General features: G+C 42.0%; 2 protein-coding genes across 9 annotated transcripts in view; one reads left to right on the top strand and one right to left on the bottom strand.

Moving 5' to 3' along the window:
• SULF2 (sulfatase 2) overlaps window positions 1–1289 on the top strand; it is a 144855-nt gene extending 143566 nt beyond the window's left edge. For all 4 annotated transcript variants that reach the window (XM_007185341.3, XM_057528754.1, XM_057528756.1 and 1 more), the window contains one exon: window positions 431–1289. In XM_007185341.3, coding sequence (XP_007185403.2) covers window positions 431–461 — 31 coding nt within the window. In that variant the 3' untranslated portion in view covers window positions 462–1289. The remainder of the gene's footprint in view (window positions 1–430) is intronic.
• A 647-nt stretch (window positions 1290–1936) lies between these two features.
• The window catches only part of NCOA3 (nuclear receptor coactivator 3), a 126726-nt gene continuing 108976 nt past the window's right edge, over window positions 1937–19686 (bottom strand). For 4 of the 5 annotated variants that reach the window (XM_057528665.1, XM_057528667.1, XM_057528664.1 and 1 more), the window contains 9 exons: window positions 18972–19223; window positions 18747–18873; window positions 17297–17468; window positions 10341–10634; window positions 9162–9266; window positions 7351–7582; window positions 6374–6548; window positions 5742–5883; window positions 1937–5419 (listed from right to left, as the gene is read on the bottom strand). In XM_057528665.1, coding sequence (XP_057384648.1) covers window positions 5408–5419; window positions 5742–5883; window positions 6374–6548; window positions 7351–7582; window positions 9162–9266; window positions 10341–10634; window positions 17297–17468; window positions 18747–18873; window positions 18972–19223 — 1511 coding nt within the window. In that variant the 3' untranslated portion in view covers window positions 1937–5407. The remainder of the gene's footprint in view (window positions 5420–5741; window positions 5884–6373; window positions 6549–7350; window positions 7583–9161; window positions 9267–10340; window positions 10635–17296; window positions 17469–18746; window positions 18874–18971; window positions 19224–19686) is intronic. The other variant, XM_057528668.1, reaches the window with a different exon arrangement.

Genomic DNA, 19686 nt, shown 5'->3' with positions numbered 1-19686 from the left:
CTGGCAACTAATTTAACATGAAGTTACCATTGCAGGCCAACCAGCCCCCTTGGTGAGCTGCCATTTGCAACCTCTGGCCTATTCATTTCTGTCTTTATATGCACATAAACCTGTGTGGCTTTAACAGGAAAAATAATGAGCCAGTTAAGCATTTCTTTGGTGCTACCAGAATGAAAGCACTTGATCTTTACATCTCACTTTCTCATTAGCCACTGTCCTATCCAGATCTTTAAATGACATCTTTGCCAGCCACTGAATGTGTAAGCCAACAACTGACAATCTAGATGATGCTTAGGTGATAGCGAGCCCTGAGGGACCTAGAAATACTCCTCCTCCGCAGCCACATCCTTGAAGCAAAGCTTACTCAGCTGTAGGACCAACGAAGAAATCCATAAGCAGCGTGATACATGAGTTTGCTTTTGTTCTACAGGGGACAACTGTGGGAAGGCTGGGAAGGTTAAGAAGCACGAGAGCTGGAGCTCCAAAAACAGAGGCATCACCTGCACAATGAAAAACTGATTTCCAGCAGACCTATGATGTTAGCCAAGAAGCCTGAGACACACAGAACTCGCTTTCAGTCAACGTGGCAGATTCTGGAAGAGAACCATCAGGAGTAGTGAGACTTCTGGAAGTCCATTTTTGCCCTGCTTTTGCTTTGGATTATACCTCACCAGCTGCACAAAATGCATTTTCATATCAAAAAGTCACCACTAACCCTCTCTGAGAGGCTCACAAGGGAAGAACAGCAGAGAGATTTTCTTGGAAATTTTCCCCAAGGGTGAAAGTCACTGGAATTTTTTTAAATCACAGGGTAAGAACCACCCTGTTTTGGGAAGAACCACCCTGTTTTAAATCCTCTTATTCTTTTGGTCCTTCACAAAGAAGGAACTAGGAAGCAGGACAGAGGCAGGAAATGCTGACCGAGTTTCACAATGAGTCAACAGCACAAAAGTCATAAATTTATACTTCACACGATAACCCTGGTTGCCTCTGAAGAAACTGACTTCACTGTATATATGTGACTATTTACATGTAACCAGCTCGGGAACTTTTAGGGGAATTTGACTAATAAGAAAACCCAATTTTTCAAGAGTGGTGGTGTCAATAAACGCTGTGGCCCATGTAAAAGAAAACCCCGTGCAGTTGTAGACTTTCCTCTTCCTGACCAGATGCCATTTCTCCCAGGATTCCTTTGTTATCTGTCCCAGAACTGATGTTTTTTAAAGTCCTGCAAAGACATGAAGTTGATGTATGTCCCAAGTTTTAATAAAATTGTATTTGTAAAGAAATTTTGTAGTCTAAGTATTGTCAAACAATGTTGAAAACCCCAGCCAGTGACCAGCAGTTGGTATGAGAGAACCTTTGACATTTTCTAAAAGGCCATTCTTAGGAGTCTTTTTGGTGTGTTTGGTTTTTTTTTTTTTGTTAAAAAGCATTCAAGATACCACCAGTCAACACCTTTTTGGAAGGAGACACCATGGGTTTAGATGGTTTTTTAAAAGGGAATACATGGTTATAAATTGACTAGAATTTACCATACTTCAGGGACCTCAAAGGTAAGTCTCATATCACAACAGCTTTAGGACCTCACTTTTTAAAAGTATTAACCAACTGCAAAGCAACTCACCTTATCCAGCCCTTCGTCGTGTACCAGGTAGTCCCACGGGTAAAGGTAGCTGTCGGAACACTAGACTGGGAGGAGGAGGAACTTCAGCCATCACCTGGCCCAGCACGTTTCTCCCTGACACACGACCCCTAAGCACTTACATCGACCCCTAAGCACTTACCTCGTGTAAGAACAGGACCATGCTTTCAAGATGTCTTTTAACCTCACAGAAACTGCTACTATTATCTGAAATAGGATTCCTTAGCCTTATCTCTTACCCTTTATCCAATCGGGATTTAAAAAAAAAAAAAAAGTGGCACACTCTCAGCCTTCAATTTTAAATAGAAACCTTTATTTACAATGACGTCCAAAATGATCAACAAAGGAGTCACAGCTTACCACTCAACCATCTCATAAGTTATCCCATGTGGTTTGGATTCTTTGCAGTGTGATTTATATTTTTTAAAAACAACATTTAATGTAAACTTGATTGAAAGTGAATTCATTCTCAATACTGTAAGTCAATTCCTGAGAATTTAAATATTGCTCTCAGAATGACATGTCCATCTTCTTCAAAATTCCATATATTGGAAAGAGAGAGAGAAAGAGAAGGAAAGAAAAAGAGAACACCCTGCTCATGATTAAACAGTCTGCCTTGGAGCCACGTAACAGCTCCTGCTCCTCTGCAGCAGGGGAAAGTTCATCTACCCAAGAGGTTTTACTCCTATGAATTTCCCACTTGCGAACAAATGCATGGATTCTGCAAATAAAAAGGGAACTGGACAGGCATATGGGTAGCTGGCAATCCATTCTGTTTACTTTCCAGCTGCATCTGTCTATGGATCAAGGAACTTATAGGACAGCAAGCCAGCTATGTTCTGTAGTACCCCGCCCCTATACACCCCCGACTCACCTTAGATATTAAATACTGATTAACTAAGCAGTCCTATTGATTGATATTTACACCTTTCCATCAAGATGCACAGTTTAGAAAAGTGGCATCATAATATGAACGTTAACAATGGATTTCTCTTTGTTTTTTTAAAGGAAGAAACGTATCTCCTTTATATCATTTTGATCTTTATAAAATATATATATATTTATATTTATATATCTTTGGATTCAGCAAAAAAGTAGGTACTGGAAATATCTCACATTCTAAAAGCAGATGAAAACATTACTTGCATTGTTCACCCAACAGATACTAAGGTTTAAAAAAGTGGTGGGGGTGAGGGAAGGGGTGAGGAGAGGTAGGCAGAGGAGTACAAAGAGAATTATCCGAAAAAGATAAAACAGGAATAAAGGTAAAAACAACAAATTATCTCAAAGACTGCATCTATTAAAAGGAAACAAAATCTCAAATTTGCACCAATAAAATGAACAAGTAGAAAATATAAAAACTTATAATAAACTTCATTTTTCTTCCATATAAAAAGGGGGTGCTGCCTTCCACTTAGCCTGGAGTCAGGACTGACTGAGGAAAAGAATCACAAAACTTTTTGTTTTTAATTAAAAGTCAAGAAAGGGTAAGAGCACCATTCTATTTCTCCCACACACGTGTGACTTCAACGAGAAAGGTTCAGATACATCTGATACAACTGTGTCTAAAAAGACAGAGACTCTTATTCAGCTCTGCCTCTGTCTCCAGACCAGAGGATGTGTTATCTAAAAAGTACAGGCCACTCGTTTGGAAGCTGATGGATTTATAATCTTAGATTTGTTTTTAACCAGGTGGGGGGAGTGTGAAACTCAAATCCACTCTAGTGGTGGTTCTGGAAACAGGTTTCACTTACCCATAAGTCAAAGAAATTAAATGATCTCACTTTCAGAGACACCTAGAAATATTCGCTAAACGTGAAAAATTTTTAACTGGCTCTCAGTTATTGCTAGGAAATGACACCAAGGCTAACAGACATTTGAAATTCATAGATAGTCCAAAAACCCAATTTCATTCAACTGTTTGAACCTGATAAAGTAAACCAGGTAAAGGGAATTAAACTTGACTTTCTTCCCTATTCCCAACTGACAAGTGGCAGCAGCAGAAAGGGGCGGGGGCACAGCAGGGAGGGAATGCAAAGGCGCCCAATCAGACCTCGGCTCTGAATCTCAGGAAACTGGCTGCTATGGAGACTGAACTCCTTAGGAAATAACCATGATGCTACTCCTCCAATTCTCGGGGGAAAACATCACAGTAGTGGAAGGACAAGACAAGCTGAGCAGACACCAGGAACCACACACTGAGGAGTCTACGCCTGAGATGTCAATGTGGGACTCAGGTCCTAGCAACCAAAACCTTAGAGCACTCCTAAAATGGATGAGAAGACAACGTATTCACTTTTTTAAAAAAATACCATGAATTGCCATTTAATTTATGGACTGCTTAAAATCCAAGATTCTTCTTTGAAATCAAATTGCTTGATCTTTTAAAATCCTTGATATCTGGGGTTTTTTTTTAAGTTTATTTCCCCGTATCTATTCTCTCCCCCAAAATTAACAAAGTGCTTAGTTCTGGTAGAGAAATTTTTTTAAAAAATTTAAATGTCTACATCTAAATGATCTCTTTAAAAAGCATTTAGATTAAGAGACTGAAAACAAGCGAGGCATCTAAGGCTGGGGGCAAGGAAAAGCTGTTGGCCACTGCCCCATCCCCCAGGCCACAAAATTCAGGGGATGACTTCTGTTGGTAACCTCACCATGTTGAACTTACTGAAATCAACAATGTTAAATATTTAGTTTCACAAACTCTGTAAAAATGAGTTGTTGTGACCTACAAAAAAGGTATATACATATTTTACATAATACAATATCTTAAAGGTCATATTTACAAAAGAAATTCTATTCACAGAAACACTGCGAAATTCTGATTCAGAATGCAGTACCTGGCCTTGGGTTTTCTGCAGTTTATTTTCAAAAAGCGTTATTGCTCTACCATATAGGCAAAGGGTGAAACCAGTACTTTCAACAACAACAACAAAAATCACAGTTCTTGTCCAACAGATTAGTTTAGACAAAAACTAGGTATGTGGTTCACCATTCCTCAAGACCTCGAGAATATTGCATTTATCCATTACTTTTTAAATAAAGTGCACTCCGCTGCACGTTAGCATATGAAAGACTGCCACTGACTGCTGCAATTAAATACTGTCATCTATTTTCCCTTCTGCGAAGCCATCTGACACCAAGGACAATTCCTGGAGGTGAAGTATTACAGGACAGTAGGGGCAGATAAAAATGCTATTTAGGAAAAAGCCTAGGACAACCAAGAGTAGGGTCAGAGCAACTCAACACCATCCTTAAGGGAGAACTTTGAAATGCCCACTCCCGGGACAGAACCTGATAGTGACAAAAACACTCGAGGTTGGGACCATGCTCTTCACCCAATACCGCAACTATCAAGAAACCGGATGTTCTAATCTCTTGATTTCTCCAATGTTCTCTGGCCCACCTACATTTTTTCCAAAGACTTTGGATAGCCAAGCAGAAAAAAGTGACACCGGACAGTTCTGTGATCAGTAACACTCCGTGCCTCCACAATCACATCCTGAAAAGGCAGAACGCCAAAAATATTTCTGTTTTAAACACCATGATACATAGGAGGAGGGAAAAATTAACAGATATCACGCTTCAGCTTAAAATCCAGTCCTGCCTGCTCAAATGACATCACTTGAAATACCCTTGATGGAGATCAAAGCTGGTCCTTTCTTCAAAGCTGGGTGCCTAGACAATGATTCTTTACTCCCAATAATCCTAGTGCAGTGTCATTTGTACAGTGATTTCCTTGGAGGTCCTGGGGTAGAGATGTCAGCAATATTTCTGTTGGCAACCAGAAGTAACATGAGTAAAACACACACTTTGCCCAACAGAAAAGAATCCGTTATGTCTACACTGATGGCTTGCAACATGGCTCTGGCTGACTGATTCAGTTCTTAGATCCCAGATTTCTGAAACTATCAACTGGCCCAATGCCTTCAAACCAAAAGTTTTTTCAATGATTGCATATATTTTTAAGTTATACATCCAAGTTTAAAATCTACCTAGGACCTTTAACATTACAGTTGAGGCTCTGGTTCTCTCCAGAGAACAGGAAAAATTTTTTGAGAAAGGTAAGGAACAGATAGATCCCCCCACCCCGTACCTGATCAGGACCCATCGGCATGCCAGTCATGGGCATGGAGTTCATGTTCATCTGTCCCATGGGACCACTGCTGCCATTCATGTGCACCATACTATATGCTGCAGGATTCCCCTGGTGGGCAAACTGCTGCTGGGAAAAAGAGCTGTAAAGAAAGTAGGAAATTACCTCCTGGGTCATTTTCATAACACAGGACATGCACACAGAGACTACCGCAATTTTGTCAATGTCGCTGTACTCAAGCAGAGAACAACATGAGCAAGAAAACTCTGACAGCCTGCCTTCTATCTTTCACAGCTGTCTGTACTCACTACCCTCGTGGAGATGCGCACAGTAGGAAGGCTTCTCAAAACAGAGGAGCCAAATCACACACTCTCTAATGTAAGCCTAGGACCTTCAATCTCCCCATCCAAACAGGCTTGGCTGAAAAACAGAGACTAATTCCCTGAATTTCTGGCACTAGAATGTGGCCGACTTTTACGAAGTCCCTATTCTGGGAATTCCCCAGCAGTCCAGTAGTTAAGACTCTGCAATTTCACTGCCGAGGGCTTGGGTTCAATCCCTGATCAGGGAACTGAGATCCCGCAAGCCAAGCGGCCCAGCCAAAAAAAAAAAAAAAATTCCCTGTTCTTCACCTGTTCCTGGTCAGGGTTCCTGACGGCCAGCCCTTCATTTCCGAGGACTGATACATGGGTGCGGTCTGAGGGTGCTGCATCATGGGATTCTGGGAGGGACCCATTCTTGATGATATCATCGCATTGGGAGGACTAGGCACTCGGCCAAAGGCTGGATCTGGCTGTTGTCCCATCCCTTTAAAAAGAAAGAAGAAGAAAAAGAAATTACAATGCTCAAATGCTACCTCCTTAGAATATCAGCTTTCTATAGTAACTTGAGGTTCTTTTGTAAAGGTGGGGGAATGTGTTAAGTACAAGGTATAAAGATGCTGCCTGCCAGTAATTCTTGCTTCTCACCAAGGTGACAACTAGAGCAACAGGCTTACTCCAGAGATGCACACTGGGTGGATCCCCCGAAGGGCAGTTACTTCCGTGAGCTTTCTGTATAAAAAGGACACCATACCACGCTGCTCCTCACTCCATCCCCCTTTAGAGGGCAAAGAGCTGTGTCCCCAGCTGACAGGGACGCATCCTCAAATGTCATCTCTGCAATAGATACCTCTAGCCCCACTCCCACCACGTTCCTGGAACCTCACAAAGGCATGGCTGTAATTAATATGCCCAAGCCACCAAGAAAAGGAACTCAAAAAGCCCACACAGTGCATTGCTCTCACTGTTCGGAGATGGCAGAGTTCTACTATGCTGGGACATACTGGAGGGGACCTGGTAAGTCTTTCTTCCAAATTAAGATGTGGGGAACTGTACAAACAAGACCCGGGGAGAAAAAACCTGAACTATGATAGATCATCTACCTCAATGACAATCACCTGTGCACTGCAGTAGACATTTTTGTTCTGTTATTTTTTAATTAATTTTGTTTCTCTTGTGAAATAACAAGAGTGAATAGCATTTGTTTTTAATATACAACAGACCTAGTGACTCTTACAGCCATAGGAATGTTACTTTGGGGAAGACATTATTATCCCTGACAAATTTACCATAATTTGGTGGATATGGAAACTGCTGGGGTGGAGCCTGTGGCATGGCAGGCCCTGCCAGGACTCCGTCCATGGTGGGGGACGCAGTCACGTTAGGGGGTGGACTGAAGGCCTGGGTTTGCTGCTGCTGTTGCTGCTGCTGCATCATCATCGCCACCCTCTGCTGTCGGAAGTGATGACTCAGCAGCTCTCTGCTGCGCTGGGCGACCATCTGGGCGTTAAGGAAACCCTGCTAATACCCGAGAAAGAACGCAATTACACACATGTGGCAAGAGCTAGCCAATTTCATACATACAGTGCCCCCATGACACATGAGGTATCAGAAAGAAAAAACACCCAATGCCTTTCTATATAATTACAAAAAAGGAAACGCACAGTTCTCATTATGGTAAAGGCTTTCTGGCTCGGTGTGGGTATGGGCGTTGGGGGAGCAGAACAGGGACGTGGAAATTACTGGGGGCTGGAGGACGAAAGCAGACACGTCATCGGGCTTTGCCATAGTTAGAAAACATTCCTCAAAGTGAGAGAACATTTAGGAGTAGAATTTGAGGACAAACTTCAAAAACTATGAAATAAAACAGCAAGAAGAAAAGGGGCAGGCATGAGACTATGTTTGGGGGAGAAACAAAAAGGGCAGCCAAAAACAAAGCAAAGGGATGGGGTTATACTCAGAGAAGCAGGAAATCCACCCCAGAAGCTCTTGTAGTCTCTCTAAACCTTCTGACAGAAGAAGTGAAGGGTAAGGAGGTGACGTGATCAAAGCACTAAACAAGGAAGCTGACCTGTTGATTTGCCAGCTGGGCAGGATCATCACCAAAAAGCAAACACTTACATCCTTTTTTTGGAAAGCATTCTAGCTCAGCTTATACAGGAGGTCTGACTATCAAGAAAATATATAGGTATCGGTACTTCGGAGTAGGTGTAACAGCGAAAACTAGTCATTTCAGAATTGTTGTTTAACAATATTTCAAACCACAGTAGGGATTTTCGTGTAGTCATCTGCCTTGTGCACACTAAGGAAATGCCTTAATATAGTGTCCACCATGCGCTGGAGGCAGACAGAACTTTAACGGCATTCCTCCCACTATGGGAAATCAGGTCATCTCAGAGGCTGTCACTGAGGGTGGGATTATAAATTATTTATTTTCTTCTTTATACTTCTTATAATTTCAAATCCTACCCAGTGAGCATGTGGTTTCACAATCCAGGAACAGAAAAAAGTTTACAGATTTGTTATCTGCAATTCCTGAAAAGTAAATGGTAGCTGTTTTCACAACACAGCAACTGATCACAAAGGGAATTATTTTTTTTATTAATTTTTATTGGAGTACAGTTGCTTTACAATGTTCTGTTAGTTTCTACTGTACAGCAAAGTGAATCAGCTATATGTATACATATATCCCCTCTTTTCTGGATTTCCTTCCCATTTAGGTCACCACAGAGCACTGAGCAAAGCTCCCTGAGCTATACAGCAGGTTCTCATTAGTTATCCTTTTTATACACAGTATCAATAGTGTATATATGTCAATCCCAGTCTCCCAATTCATCCCACCCCACCCCCAGGGAATTAACTTTAAAAACATGAATCAGTGGTTTTTAATAAAAGAACCTCTCTTCCTCTGATTCTTCCTAGTTACCAGTAGGAGAGACAAAGGGAAGAAGAAAAGTGTGATGGGACCATGGGATGGTTCTTACACAAGAAATTTGGGATTGTGTACTGTCTTTGTTTAATAAACATTTACTGAGAGCCGAGCATGGGCCAAGCCCTGTGCGGGGCATTCAGCCCTGAACACGGAGGGACTGATTCTCACCTGGGAGTTGACCTGGGGCTGCATCATGGGCCTCATCACCGCAGCCCCACCAGCAGTGGGGTTTTCCATTTTCATTTCAAGTGCCTGACGGCTCTGATTCAAAAACTGGGGAGACACAGGGTGGTGAGAATGCAAGTGGAGCACGTTAATGAGCCCAAACAGCTGTCCACACCCTTGGCACCACCCAGCGAGGTCATGATGACACCTCTAAACCCATTAACCGGGCTAAGTCATGGCTAAGCTGAACCAGCACACTTTCACATTTCAAAAAGGTTGGTGCTGGAAAGCCCTTGGCTGCCATGTGAGGTCTTCATGTTCAGCAACAGGTGGAAAAGTGAAAGTGCAATTCTGCAGCTTAAAGAATGTCTTCCACAGGAACTCGAAGGATTTATAAAGTCAGATTTTCTCTGGGATTACTTAGGCTATAGGGAAATAGCTTTAATTTGATCAAAGTAACACTGGAAAAAACTACTTCTGCTACCTTTTCCTGGGTAATTTTTAGTGGAAAGAAATGGTAAAAAAATGATACCATGAACGCATTAACACAGCTTTCCTGAGTACCTACGCTGACTTTTAGAAACATTAATACACTGGAAGAGTCTCTGGCTCACTGGATTCTCAATTCACTCATCTGCTTATGTGGTTCGATTCCCCCACATTTAAGAACTCAGTGCACTCAAGATACAAAACAAAAATAAACTTTTAAAAATGTGTTACGAAGGAAACAACGGAAAAAAAAATACTGAAAGAGCTCAAGTTGTATAACACATCTAGAAAGCAGAGGTTCCTTAAAGAAACTGCTCAAATCAATAAGGTTTCAACATCTGGCTATTAACATTAAGGACTTTTTTTAATAATAGAAATTATCTACCTCTAAGACTACGAAGCCATCAAGAAGCACTATTCTCCCCCAAGAGCAATCCTCTCTGACATTTTTTATTTTTCAACCTGTACAATAGAATATTCTTATAGAAAGGTATCCAATTCTAGTACAACCACTCCCTAACAAGGAACCATCCATACAAATAAAATGTTACACAGAAGTGAAAACGAAAGGAATTTCTTTAGTTGACGAGGGATAGAGAGCCAGTGGCAAGAGCCCTGAAAGAACACAGTCCAAAAACAAATGAAAGAGGAGGAGGCCGAAGGGAAAGTTGCTTCGGACGTGTGACTGGTTACCTGCTGGCCCTGCAGCCTCTGCTGAAGCTGCATTCTAAGTTGCTTGGGAGTGTTTGTCCGGGGTCTCATGATGTTGGCCCGGGGGTGCATTCCTTGGAGAGGAAAACCGCCTTGCTGGTTCATCTGATTCATCATCGAGTTAAAAGGTGGAGATTGTCCCGGAAGATGAAAGCCTCCTTGCACTGGAGGCCCCTGTGTCGGGTACGTCTGCCCATATAATGCCGCCTTCTGCTCCATCATTACTGCCGCTTCTTGGGCTTGGAAAGCATCCTGTTTGGACTCCAAAGCTTGTCCCTAAACATCAAACACATAAATGAACAGTAAAGTACATGTGGGAAAGCAACAGAAATACAATGCTTTAAAGAAGGTGAAAAATATAAGTCAATATATGTGAACAATGATGTTGCAGAATTCCAAAAGCGAAATCAAATTTATTGTCTTAAATTCCATGAGACCAGAGACCAAACCATCTTTTAATAGCTGTGTACTAGTGCTTACAGAGCACAGGGTCTCACACAGGGAGACACTCAAATATTTTCTGAGCCAAATATCTACAATGTATTGAGTACCTGGAGAAATAATATTTGTTCCAGACAAGATTTCTGTACCAACACTGACCTCCCATGCCAAGTGTAAAATAAATCAATTAAAATCACTGTGATTGGGCTTCCCTGGTGGCACAGTGGTTGAGAATCTGCCTGCTAATGCAGGGGACACGGGTTCGAGCCCTGGTCTGGGAAGATCCCACATGCCGCGGAGCAACTAGGCCTGTGAGCCACAACTACTGAGCCTGCGCATCTGGAGCCTGTGCTCCGCAACAAGAGAGGCCGCGATAGTGAGAGGCCCGCACACCACGATGAAGAGCGGCCCCCCGCTTGCCACAACTAGAGAAAGCCCTCGCACAGAAACAAAGACCCAACACAGCCAAAAATAAATAAATAAATAAATAATAATTTTAAAAAAAATCACTGTGGTCAGTGAATTCTCATGTCATCTGCACAAGAATGCTTTTGAAGGTGGCAAGAGGCGAGTATAGTAGAGACAGGTAAATTAACAACAGCCCATGTCCCCTGAGGTGTATTCACCACATGAACAAAACCTAAAGGTGGGGCTTCCCTGGTGGCGCGCGGTTAAGAATCCGCCTGCCAATGCAGGGCACACGGGTTCAAGCCCTGGTCCGGGAAGATCCCACATGCCACGGAGCAACTAAGCCCGTGCGCCACAACTACTGAGCCTACGCTCTAGAGCCCATGCTCCACAATGATAGAAGCCACCGCAATGAGAAGCCCGCGTACCTCAATGAAGAGTAGCCCCCGCTTACTGCAACTAAAGAAAGCCCGTGCACAGCAACAAAGACCCAACGCAGCCAAAAATAAATAAATAAATAAATTTATTTTTAAAAAAAAAACCTAAAGGTGGTCAGTCATCCACTATTTGTACGCAAGAAGGAGAAAGAAACCTATTAATTCAACAAGTATTTATTAAGTGTGTTATATGCCAGGTATCACTTCTCTACATGCTAACCATGCATACAAAGTAACGTCCAGCAGAAAAAGAAGTAAAAATAAATACTCTGAAGGAGGGGAGAGCCTGCCATGTTAAGACAAGAAGAGCCAGGCAGGTGCTGCATCCACCTTTATCTTCTCGTCCTCGGCACAGGATGCCAAGTGTGCAGTTGACACCTTCACCAAGTCTCATCCTAAAGCACACCTCACCCCGCGGCAACAGTGACACCATTCTCTATTTTCTCCCCCATCTCAGGCCTTTCCTTGGAGGAATGTTAAACAGTTCATCCGCCCTAGGCCCTCTTCTTTCCTCTCGCTACCTTTTCTACTCGGTCTCCTCATCCACTGGTGACAACTGCCAAGTTTCTTTCTCCAGCTCCAATGCCTCGGACTCTTAACTGTGCTCATACAGGCGCACACTCAACATCTTTACCTGGACGTCTTGGGCATCTCAAACTTAACATGTAGAGAACAGAAGGCGTGATTATCAACAGTCCCTCCAACAAAAAAAAACCCTGATTCTTCTCCAATCTTCCCTACATCACAATAGATGGCAACACCATTCACCCAGAACTAAACGCCAGCAACTCCGATTCCTCACAGTCTCCCTTCCCAAGTGTGCAAGTGCGTATGTGTGCACACAGGGCGCAAGTCCTGTCAGCTTTTCCTCCGTGACACGTCGCATAGCCTTCCCTTCTTTTCATTCCGTTGCCATGACCCTTCCCAAGACATCTCCCTGCCATCTGTGCGTCTACTCTGTGTCATAATACCAATTCCCTCCTCCAGACAGCCATCTGAGATTTCTGTTTATAAAGTAAATCAGACCATAATATACTCTATATTTCTCTTGCTAACCCTGCTAAAATGACAGCAAACAAGTTAAAAGGTAGTATTTATCCAAAAAAAAAAGAGAATATTGAAGGCAACAAGATAAAAAATTTCAACAGGCATCTGGAAGACAGAAAGTGTAGGGAGAAGTAAGCAACTCAACACAGCAGAGAAACTGAGACCCGTGTGCCTGCAGAGAAAACCCACCTGAGGACTGAGTCAACGTCTCCCATGGAGACAAGGCAGCACTCCACTGGGGACAGCAGAAGGTCAGGGAGGGCGCCCAGACAGGGGGCTGGTTAGGAGGCTGAGTACAGACCAGGGGAGCCCTCAGCCATCAGACTGCAATACGACTCAATGGCAACACTGGATGCCAGAAAACTATGGAACTACTCTTTCAAAATTCTAAGAGGAAATTATTTTCAACTTAGAATTTAATACACGGCAGCCAGAGGTGCAGTGGGGTGGATGGAATAAAGACATTTTCAAACACAGAAGGACCCAAAAATTGCAGGGACAGAGAAGTTAACAGAAATTTTGTTTCAGCAAAGGAGTAAATCAAGAAAGAAAATGACTTGAGATTCAGGAAACTGAGGATCCAACACAGGAGAAGAATGACAATTATTAATTTCTAGAGCAGCCTCAAAAGGGCAGAGTTAAACAGAGGGACATGGAACTATAACAGGGAGAGAAAGAACTGAGGAATTATCTAATGTGTCTGAACATGTGAAGAAGAAGAAAAAAGTAAGAGAAACTTTTAGCAGTAAGTATGTAGAAAACAAAGCAAAATGAAAAGACAAGGCAATTAACTCAAACAAACAAACCAAAAACAAAATCCTATGCAACTACACCTGGCTCAGCAATGAGCCAAAATGATGTAAATATAGGGTATCTATTTATTTAAAAACAAGGGACCTAGTCACCTTGAGGGGAGAGACTGCACGTGCCCACGCGTATGTAGAGGGTATGGGTGTGAGGGTACGTACTAGAGGAAGGGGGTATAAATACAGATCCACAATTTCTTACCTAAAATTCCAAAAAAATTTTAATTCTTTACAAAAGACTAACAATTTTTCATTAGCACCAAATGTATTTAACAGCAAAACCTGGCCTGAACTTGTACGAAGCAACACATAATCTCTGTAATATCCCACTTAGTGTGATTATGTATTTTGCTGTAGAAGTATTAGCACGTTTGATCACAGGCTATTGCCCAAAAATTACAGTATTGCTCGAAACTCTATCAAGAGTATTTTGTAATATATGGTACCCATGCACAATTTTACCCTTCTAAGATCCAAAAATTCCTGAATTCCAAAGCATATCTGATGTCAAGATTCTAAGATAAGGGACTACAAACGCGTAGTCAACTATCATATCTGGAAATCAACAGATATAGACTGAAGTTGATAAAGAAATAGCTGCATAATCATATTTCTTAGAAATATTACCAAAATAAAGAGGTGAGTTTCACCATCTCGCAGTGGGGCAAAGGAACTGTGGTTCTTCAGTAAACATATTTTCCTATCATTTTATTTTTAAATTAAAAATGGATTACTTTGCTGAAAAATAAAAATTAATTACAACAAAAAAGGAAAACTGGTCTCATCCTTACCCTGCTTACAATCCTTCCATGGCTTCCCAATACACAGAAAAAGTCCAATCTCTTAAGACAGCTTTGTAGAACCTAGCAGCCTCCATGTACCTCCCCAACGTCATCTCACACCGCTCCCTCTCCGTTCTCACCAACCTCAGCCACTTCCCAGAACCCGCAAGCTCTTTCCTGCCTCAGCAACTCTGAGTTAGCTGTACCTCTTCTGGATTGTTCTTTCCCTAGGCTGTTTGCCTAGCTAGCTCTTTCTCATCCTTCAGGTGTCAGCTTACATGTCATCTCTCCAGGAAAACCTTTCGTGACTATTCAAGTCAGTCCCCAGTTATTCTTTATCTCATCACCCTGGTTTTGAAAACACAAACATTTTTAAACTAAAGAACAAAACTATAAACAAGCCCCCACTAAAAGGAAACTGGATGGACTTCCCTGGTGGCACAGTGGTTAAGAATCCGCCTGCCAACGCAGGGGACATGGGTTCGAGCCCTGGTCCAGGAAGATCCCACATGCCGCGGAGCAACTAAGCCCGTGCGCCACAACTACTGAGCCTGCGCTCTAGAGCCCGCAAGCCACAACTACAGAGCCCGCATGCCTAGAGCCTGTGCTCCGCAAGAAGACAAGCACTGCAATGAGAAGCCCGCACACCGCAATGAAGAGTAGCCCCCGCTCGCCGCCAACTAGAGAAAGCCTGCGTGCAGCAATGAGGACCCAACGCAGCCAAAAATAAATTTATAAAAAAAAAAAAGAAACTGGGCAAACTATTTACAATATACAATATAGACAGGTTAACAGTCATCCTGCAAACATGCTTTTTTAGAGAAAATTTTTGACATCCCGCCCTATCCTAAGAAAAGGTCCCTTTATTTAAAGGTCTCACAGCATCACATGCCTTTCCTCGTAACCTCTCCTTCACCAGTTCCACTTCTATCTGTGTGGTTCCTTGCCTGGGTTCTGGGAGCAGGAAATAAGTTGTTCACTATTGCTCCTCAGTCTCTAAGGAAAGACTGATTGGCATATAGAAGACAAATATTTGTTAAATGAAGGAATCAACAATCAGTAACTAAAGTATCGCTACAGATCAACAAAATAAAAACCCCATCAGAACTATTAAACTATTAAACACATCTCAATGGCCAAAAAATATAAAATATGTTCAATCTTGCTAATGAAAGAAATACAAATTAAAACAAGAATCTTTGTTGCCCATCAGACTGGCAAGGATCTGAAAGAATAATCATGCTCAGTATTTGTCCCGTCACTTGCTCTTCCACACTGTGGGCTCTTTCGTCTTCGTGGGCCACGGCAGCAGTGCTGGTGAGGGTGACGGACTGGAGTCCTCACACCCTGCTGTGGAAAAGCAGCTACACGATCATCCAGGAAAACTGCCTGAGAGTATGTAGGTAAGCCTCTAAAATAAGCCCTCCAACCCAATCATCCTTTCTCTTGGATTGTAGCTAGGACAACAGACAAAGTGAACAAGATGTAAGTAATTCATACAATTATAACAGAAAGTATTTAGGAACAATTAAATTTTCATCAGTAGATAACTGGTTAAATAGTGTTCAATAAGACGGATACTATTTGGCCATTAAAATTAAAGATGTATACATTAAACAAAAAAGATGATTGACTATGACTTTCATAAAGTAAAACAGGCCACAAAAGAATTTTAAACGTCTGCTTTTTTTTTTTAATATACACACAAAAGTTACTTATGATTCTTTGTGCCAAGATTATGGAGGATTTTCAACTTTTTAAAAAAATATGTACTTTTGTGATTTGTCAGATTTTTATATAAGGATCATTAACTATTTTACATGAAGACAAAGAAAACTATTTCCACCTTAAATAAAATTCTAGGGGATTTTCCTGGTGGTCCAGCGGTAAAGAATCCGCCTTCCAATGTAGGGGATGCTGGTTCGATCCCTGTTCGGTGAACTAAGATCCCACGTGCCGCGGGGCAACTAAGCCCACGCACTGCAACTACCGAGCTCACGCACCTCAATGAGAGAGCCGTGTGCCACAAACTACAGATCCCACGCACCCTGGAGCCCGCGCGCCACAACTAGAGAGAGAAAATCCGCACGCCACAACTAGAGAGAAGCCCACGCGCCATAACAAAGAGTCTGCACCGCCTGTCTCAACGAAGATCCCGAGTGCCGCAACTAAGACCCAACACAGACCGAAAAAAAAAAAATTCTAGTGGCAGTTAAAGCTTCTCGGTCCTCATGTAACCCTCACTTCCTCCCCCAGCCAGGTCAGACACGGCTCCTCGGTCAGGGTCACAGGTGGCTGGTACCCCCAGGTGTACATCATCACTGCTCCGTGTTTCTCAACCACCCTTTAAAAAGTTCTGTGCAGTGTCTGCCACACTGAAGTGTAATTCTTTTTATACACATTTGTCTCCCCAACAAAGCCTGAGAACCCTGAGGATCTTTCCCACTTATCATTAAACACACAGACTTACACAAGTGCCCCCAAACACACATCCTATAATGAAAAGATCCACTACAAAATGTATGTTTCGAAAAATACGGATTTGTAAATGGCATATTTTCATAAGGTTGAATAGGTAACTAGGAATAGGAGATGATGTTGTTGGGATATTCACAGATTTACCAGTGTAAACAGGTTTTGTTTAAAACAAAAAAAGCTTGCCTCCTCAGAGTATACACTGGTTGTCCAGGGAGTAGAAAGAGGTAATTATAAAAATGAGGATTCAACTAACATAAGCAAAAAGCAGCATTTTAAAAACTGTATAGTAGTTTTACTGGATCATTTCTATGGTTGCCTAAAATTTGACATCTTTATAAAACAGTAAGTTGCTGGAAGTTCTATCACAATTATAAAGTATATTTTCTAAATTTAATGCTGGTATCCATGAATGTAGTGTTGTACATAAAGAAAAGATACACATATAGGCACTGTTGTACATGGCTTCATGGATATATGCGAGCACGCGTGCGTGCAGACACACACACACACATTTCTACTTCCACAGTACTGCTACCTACTTGATTTACAAGTTCAGGAATGCCAAGAGCTCTGTCAATTTCTTCCAGGCCTGTGGCATCTGTGTTGCTCAAGAGTGTGTGCAGCTGGTCCAACAATGCTCTTTCGTCACTCTGGCCTTCAAGGTTAGAAGGTGGCCCAAGGAGATCATCCAGGGAATTCCTAAGAAGTGGCCTAAAAAGAGACTTAGATTCAATTTCAATGGTGCTTTTCCTCTTAAAAAAAAAAAAAAGATCAAAGTAACCCTGCACAGTATTTTTAATATGCAATAACTCAAATAATACAAGTGTAAATAATAAACTAACAGAGTAGCAGAAAAGAACAAACGGCATCAATTTAAATTTAAGACCCACAATTTTAAACCTCACCAGGTCATCTTCGACCACCATATCTAGATTACAACTCCCAATCCCACCACCAAAATGCAATTGCTAGATCCCTTGACATTTAGAGGATAGCAGAGATTTGGGAAAGGAGATTGAAGAGATGAAGAGGGTGGTGTTTTCAAGACCCTACAAGAACAGAAGTGGTAGTAGTTAGGATACTTGCAGGCTGGAGAAATCAACAAAAGAATGGGAAAAAAGGTAGAAATGCTGAACTGAGCCCAGGGTTCTACCAAAATAACTTTGTTTCATACACGGCCCACAGAGCTCATGTATCGACAAGTATAATACAAACCCCATACGAGTATAATACAAACCCCACAGCAATGCCACAGTTCTCCAACACATTACAGGGGCATGGAGCTAGACATTTATCCAGTCTCAGAAAAATTCTGTGATGAAACTATTTGTTCTCTACTGGGTAGAGAAGCACTCAAGTTAATAAGCTCATGTAGTTACACTTCTGTCTACTCAACAGATCAATTCATTTTTCTTTGCTTAATTTATGGTAGAACTCAAGTCAGAGCTGACAGTGACAGGTAGCCTCTTTCATGCCAATGAGTTACTGACCAAACTTAAAAAATGAAATAGACATGATCCACAATCTTTCCTTCACAAAAATAAAAGCGTGCTATATTTCACTTTCACCTTCATCCTTGAAACGTTTTAAATAATTTTAGAAAAGAATTATCCAATCCTAAAAAATGAACTTTCCAGAAAACTGAGGCTCACCCTCTGCGCACCATTTATCTTGTCAAACTAGTGCTAATTTATCCCTCTCCTCATGGAGGAGGATTGTTACATTATGAGAGACGATCACGGCACATGGAGGCTCCCAGGTGTGACCACTCAACAGTCCCACTCGCTGAGAGATACAGTCCTGTCTCCTCCCTCTCCCACGAACGCATGCTGTCTCAGACTCAGCCTCGCTTTTACACACAGATGGCAATGAGTACCTCAATTACAGAGAGTTTTTCTCATTCTCTTTCAGGTTTGTTCCTGTGCTCTCACCCTCTTCTAGATAATCCAATGCTTACATTTTCCACAGGGTCACTTAATAAAGCCCCACCTATTTTGAGTCCCATGAGGGCCTTGTTCCATGGACAACATGCCATCTGGCCAGGAACCAGGTTGGTTCGATGGTGCTGCTTGGCCGTAAGGACTGACCCCCATCCCCATGGGAATCTCAACGGGCCCTGGGGGAACAAAAAGAAAGGATAAATTTTCAAATAAGCCAAAGGCAAAAGTTAGCCTAAAACATCTAATTTTATTTCCTTATGAAGGGAACGCTTACGCATCTGAAGCATCTGCTGCTGCTGCTGATGCTGCAACACTGGCCTCACACCTGGGATGCTACCGGACCGAAGAGGCACGGCGGGCACTGAGCCACCCACGGCAGGCCTGGGTAAAGAAGCGTTATAATCCGTTCCTGGTCTCCCCATGGAGTTTGAATTCATAGGTTCCATTCGGCTGGCCTTTGAGTTTGGTAAGCCCCAGTCTCCCGAGGAAGGAGTCTGATTCACAGTCACATTTCTGTTTGGTCCACCTAAAACAGAAATTAGGTATTTTCCATATTAGAATGAAATTCTTCTTATATCATACAGGTACAGTCATTAGACACATGAGCCTTGACAAAAAAGTGCTTTGTCATTCTAAAAATAGGGCTGGCCAACTATTAAGACATTTCTGATAGGCCACCACAGGCATACCTTCACTGTATTGTGCTTCAGAGACACTGCGTTTTTTACAGATTGAAGGTTTGTGGCAACCCTATGTTGTCGGATGATGGTTAGCATATTTTAGCAATAAAGTGTTTTTAAATTAAGGTACGTACATTTGTTTTTAGACATAATGCTATTGCACACTTAATACAGTATAGGGTAAACCTACCTTTTATATGCACTGGGAAACCAAAAAATTAACGTGACTCGCTTTATTGTGATATTTACTTAATTGCGGTGGGCTGAAACAGAACCTGCAATACTGCTGAGGTATGCCTCTATTGCTAT

This window comes from Balaenoptera acutorostrata, chromosome 15 (assembly GCF_949987535.1).
Source record: "Balaenoptera acutorostrata chromosome 15, mBalAcu1.1, whole genome shotgun sequence".
Classification (NCBI taxonomy): Eukaryota; Metazoa; Chordata; class Mammalia; order Artiodactyla; family Balaenopteridae; genus Balaenoptera; species Balaenoptera acutorostrata.
The sequence above is the reverse complement of the archived record's forward strand: the minus strand, read 5'-3'. Positions and strand labels throughout refer to the sequence as shown.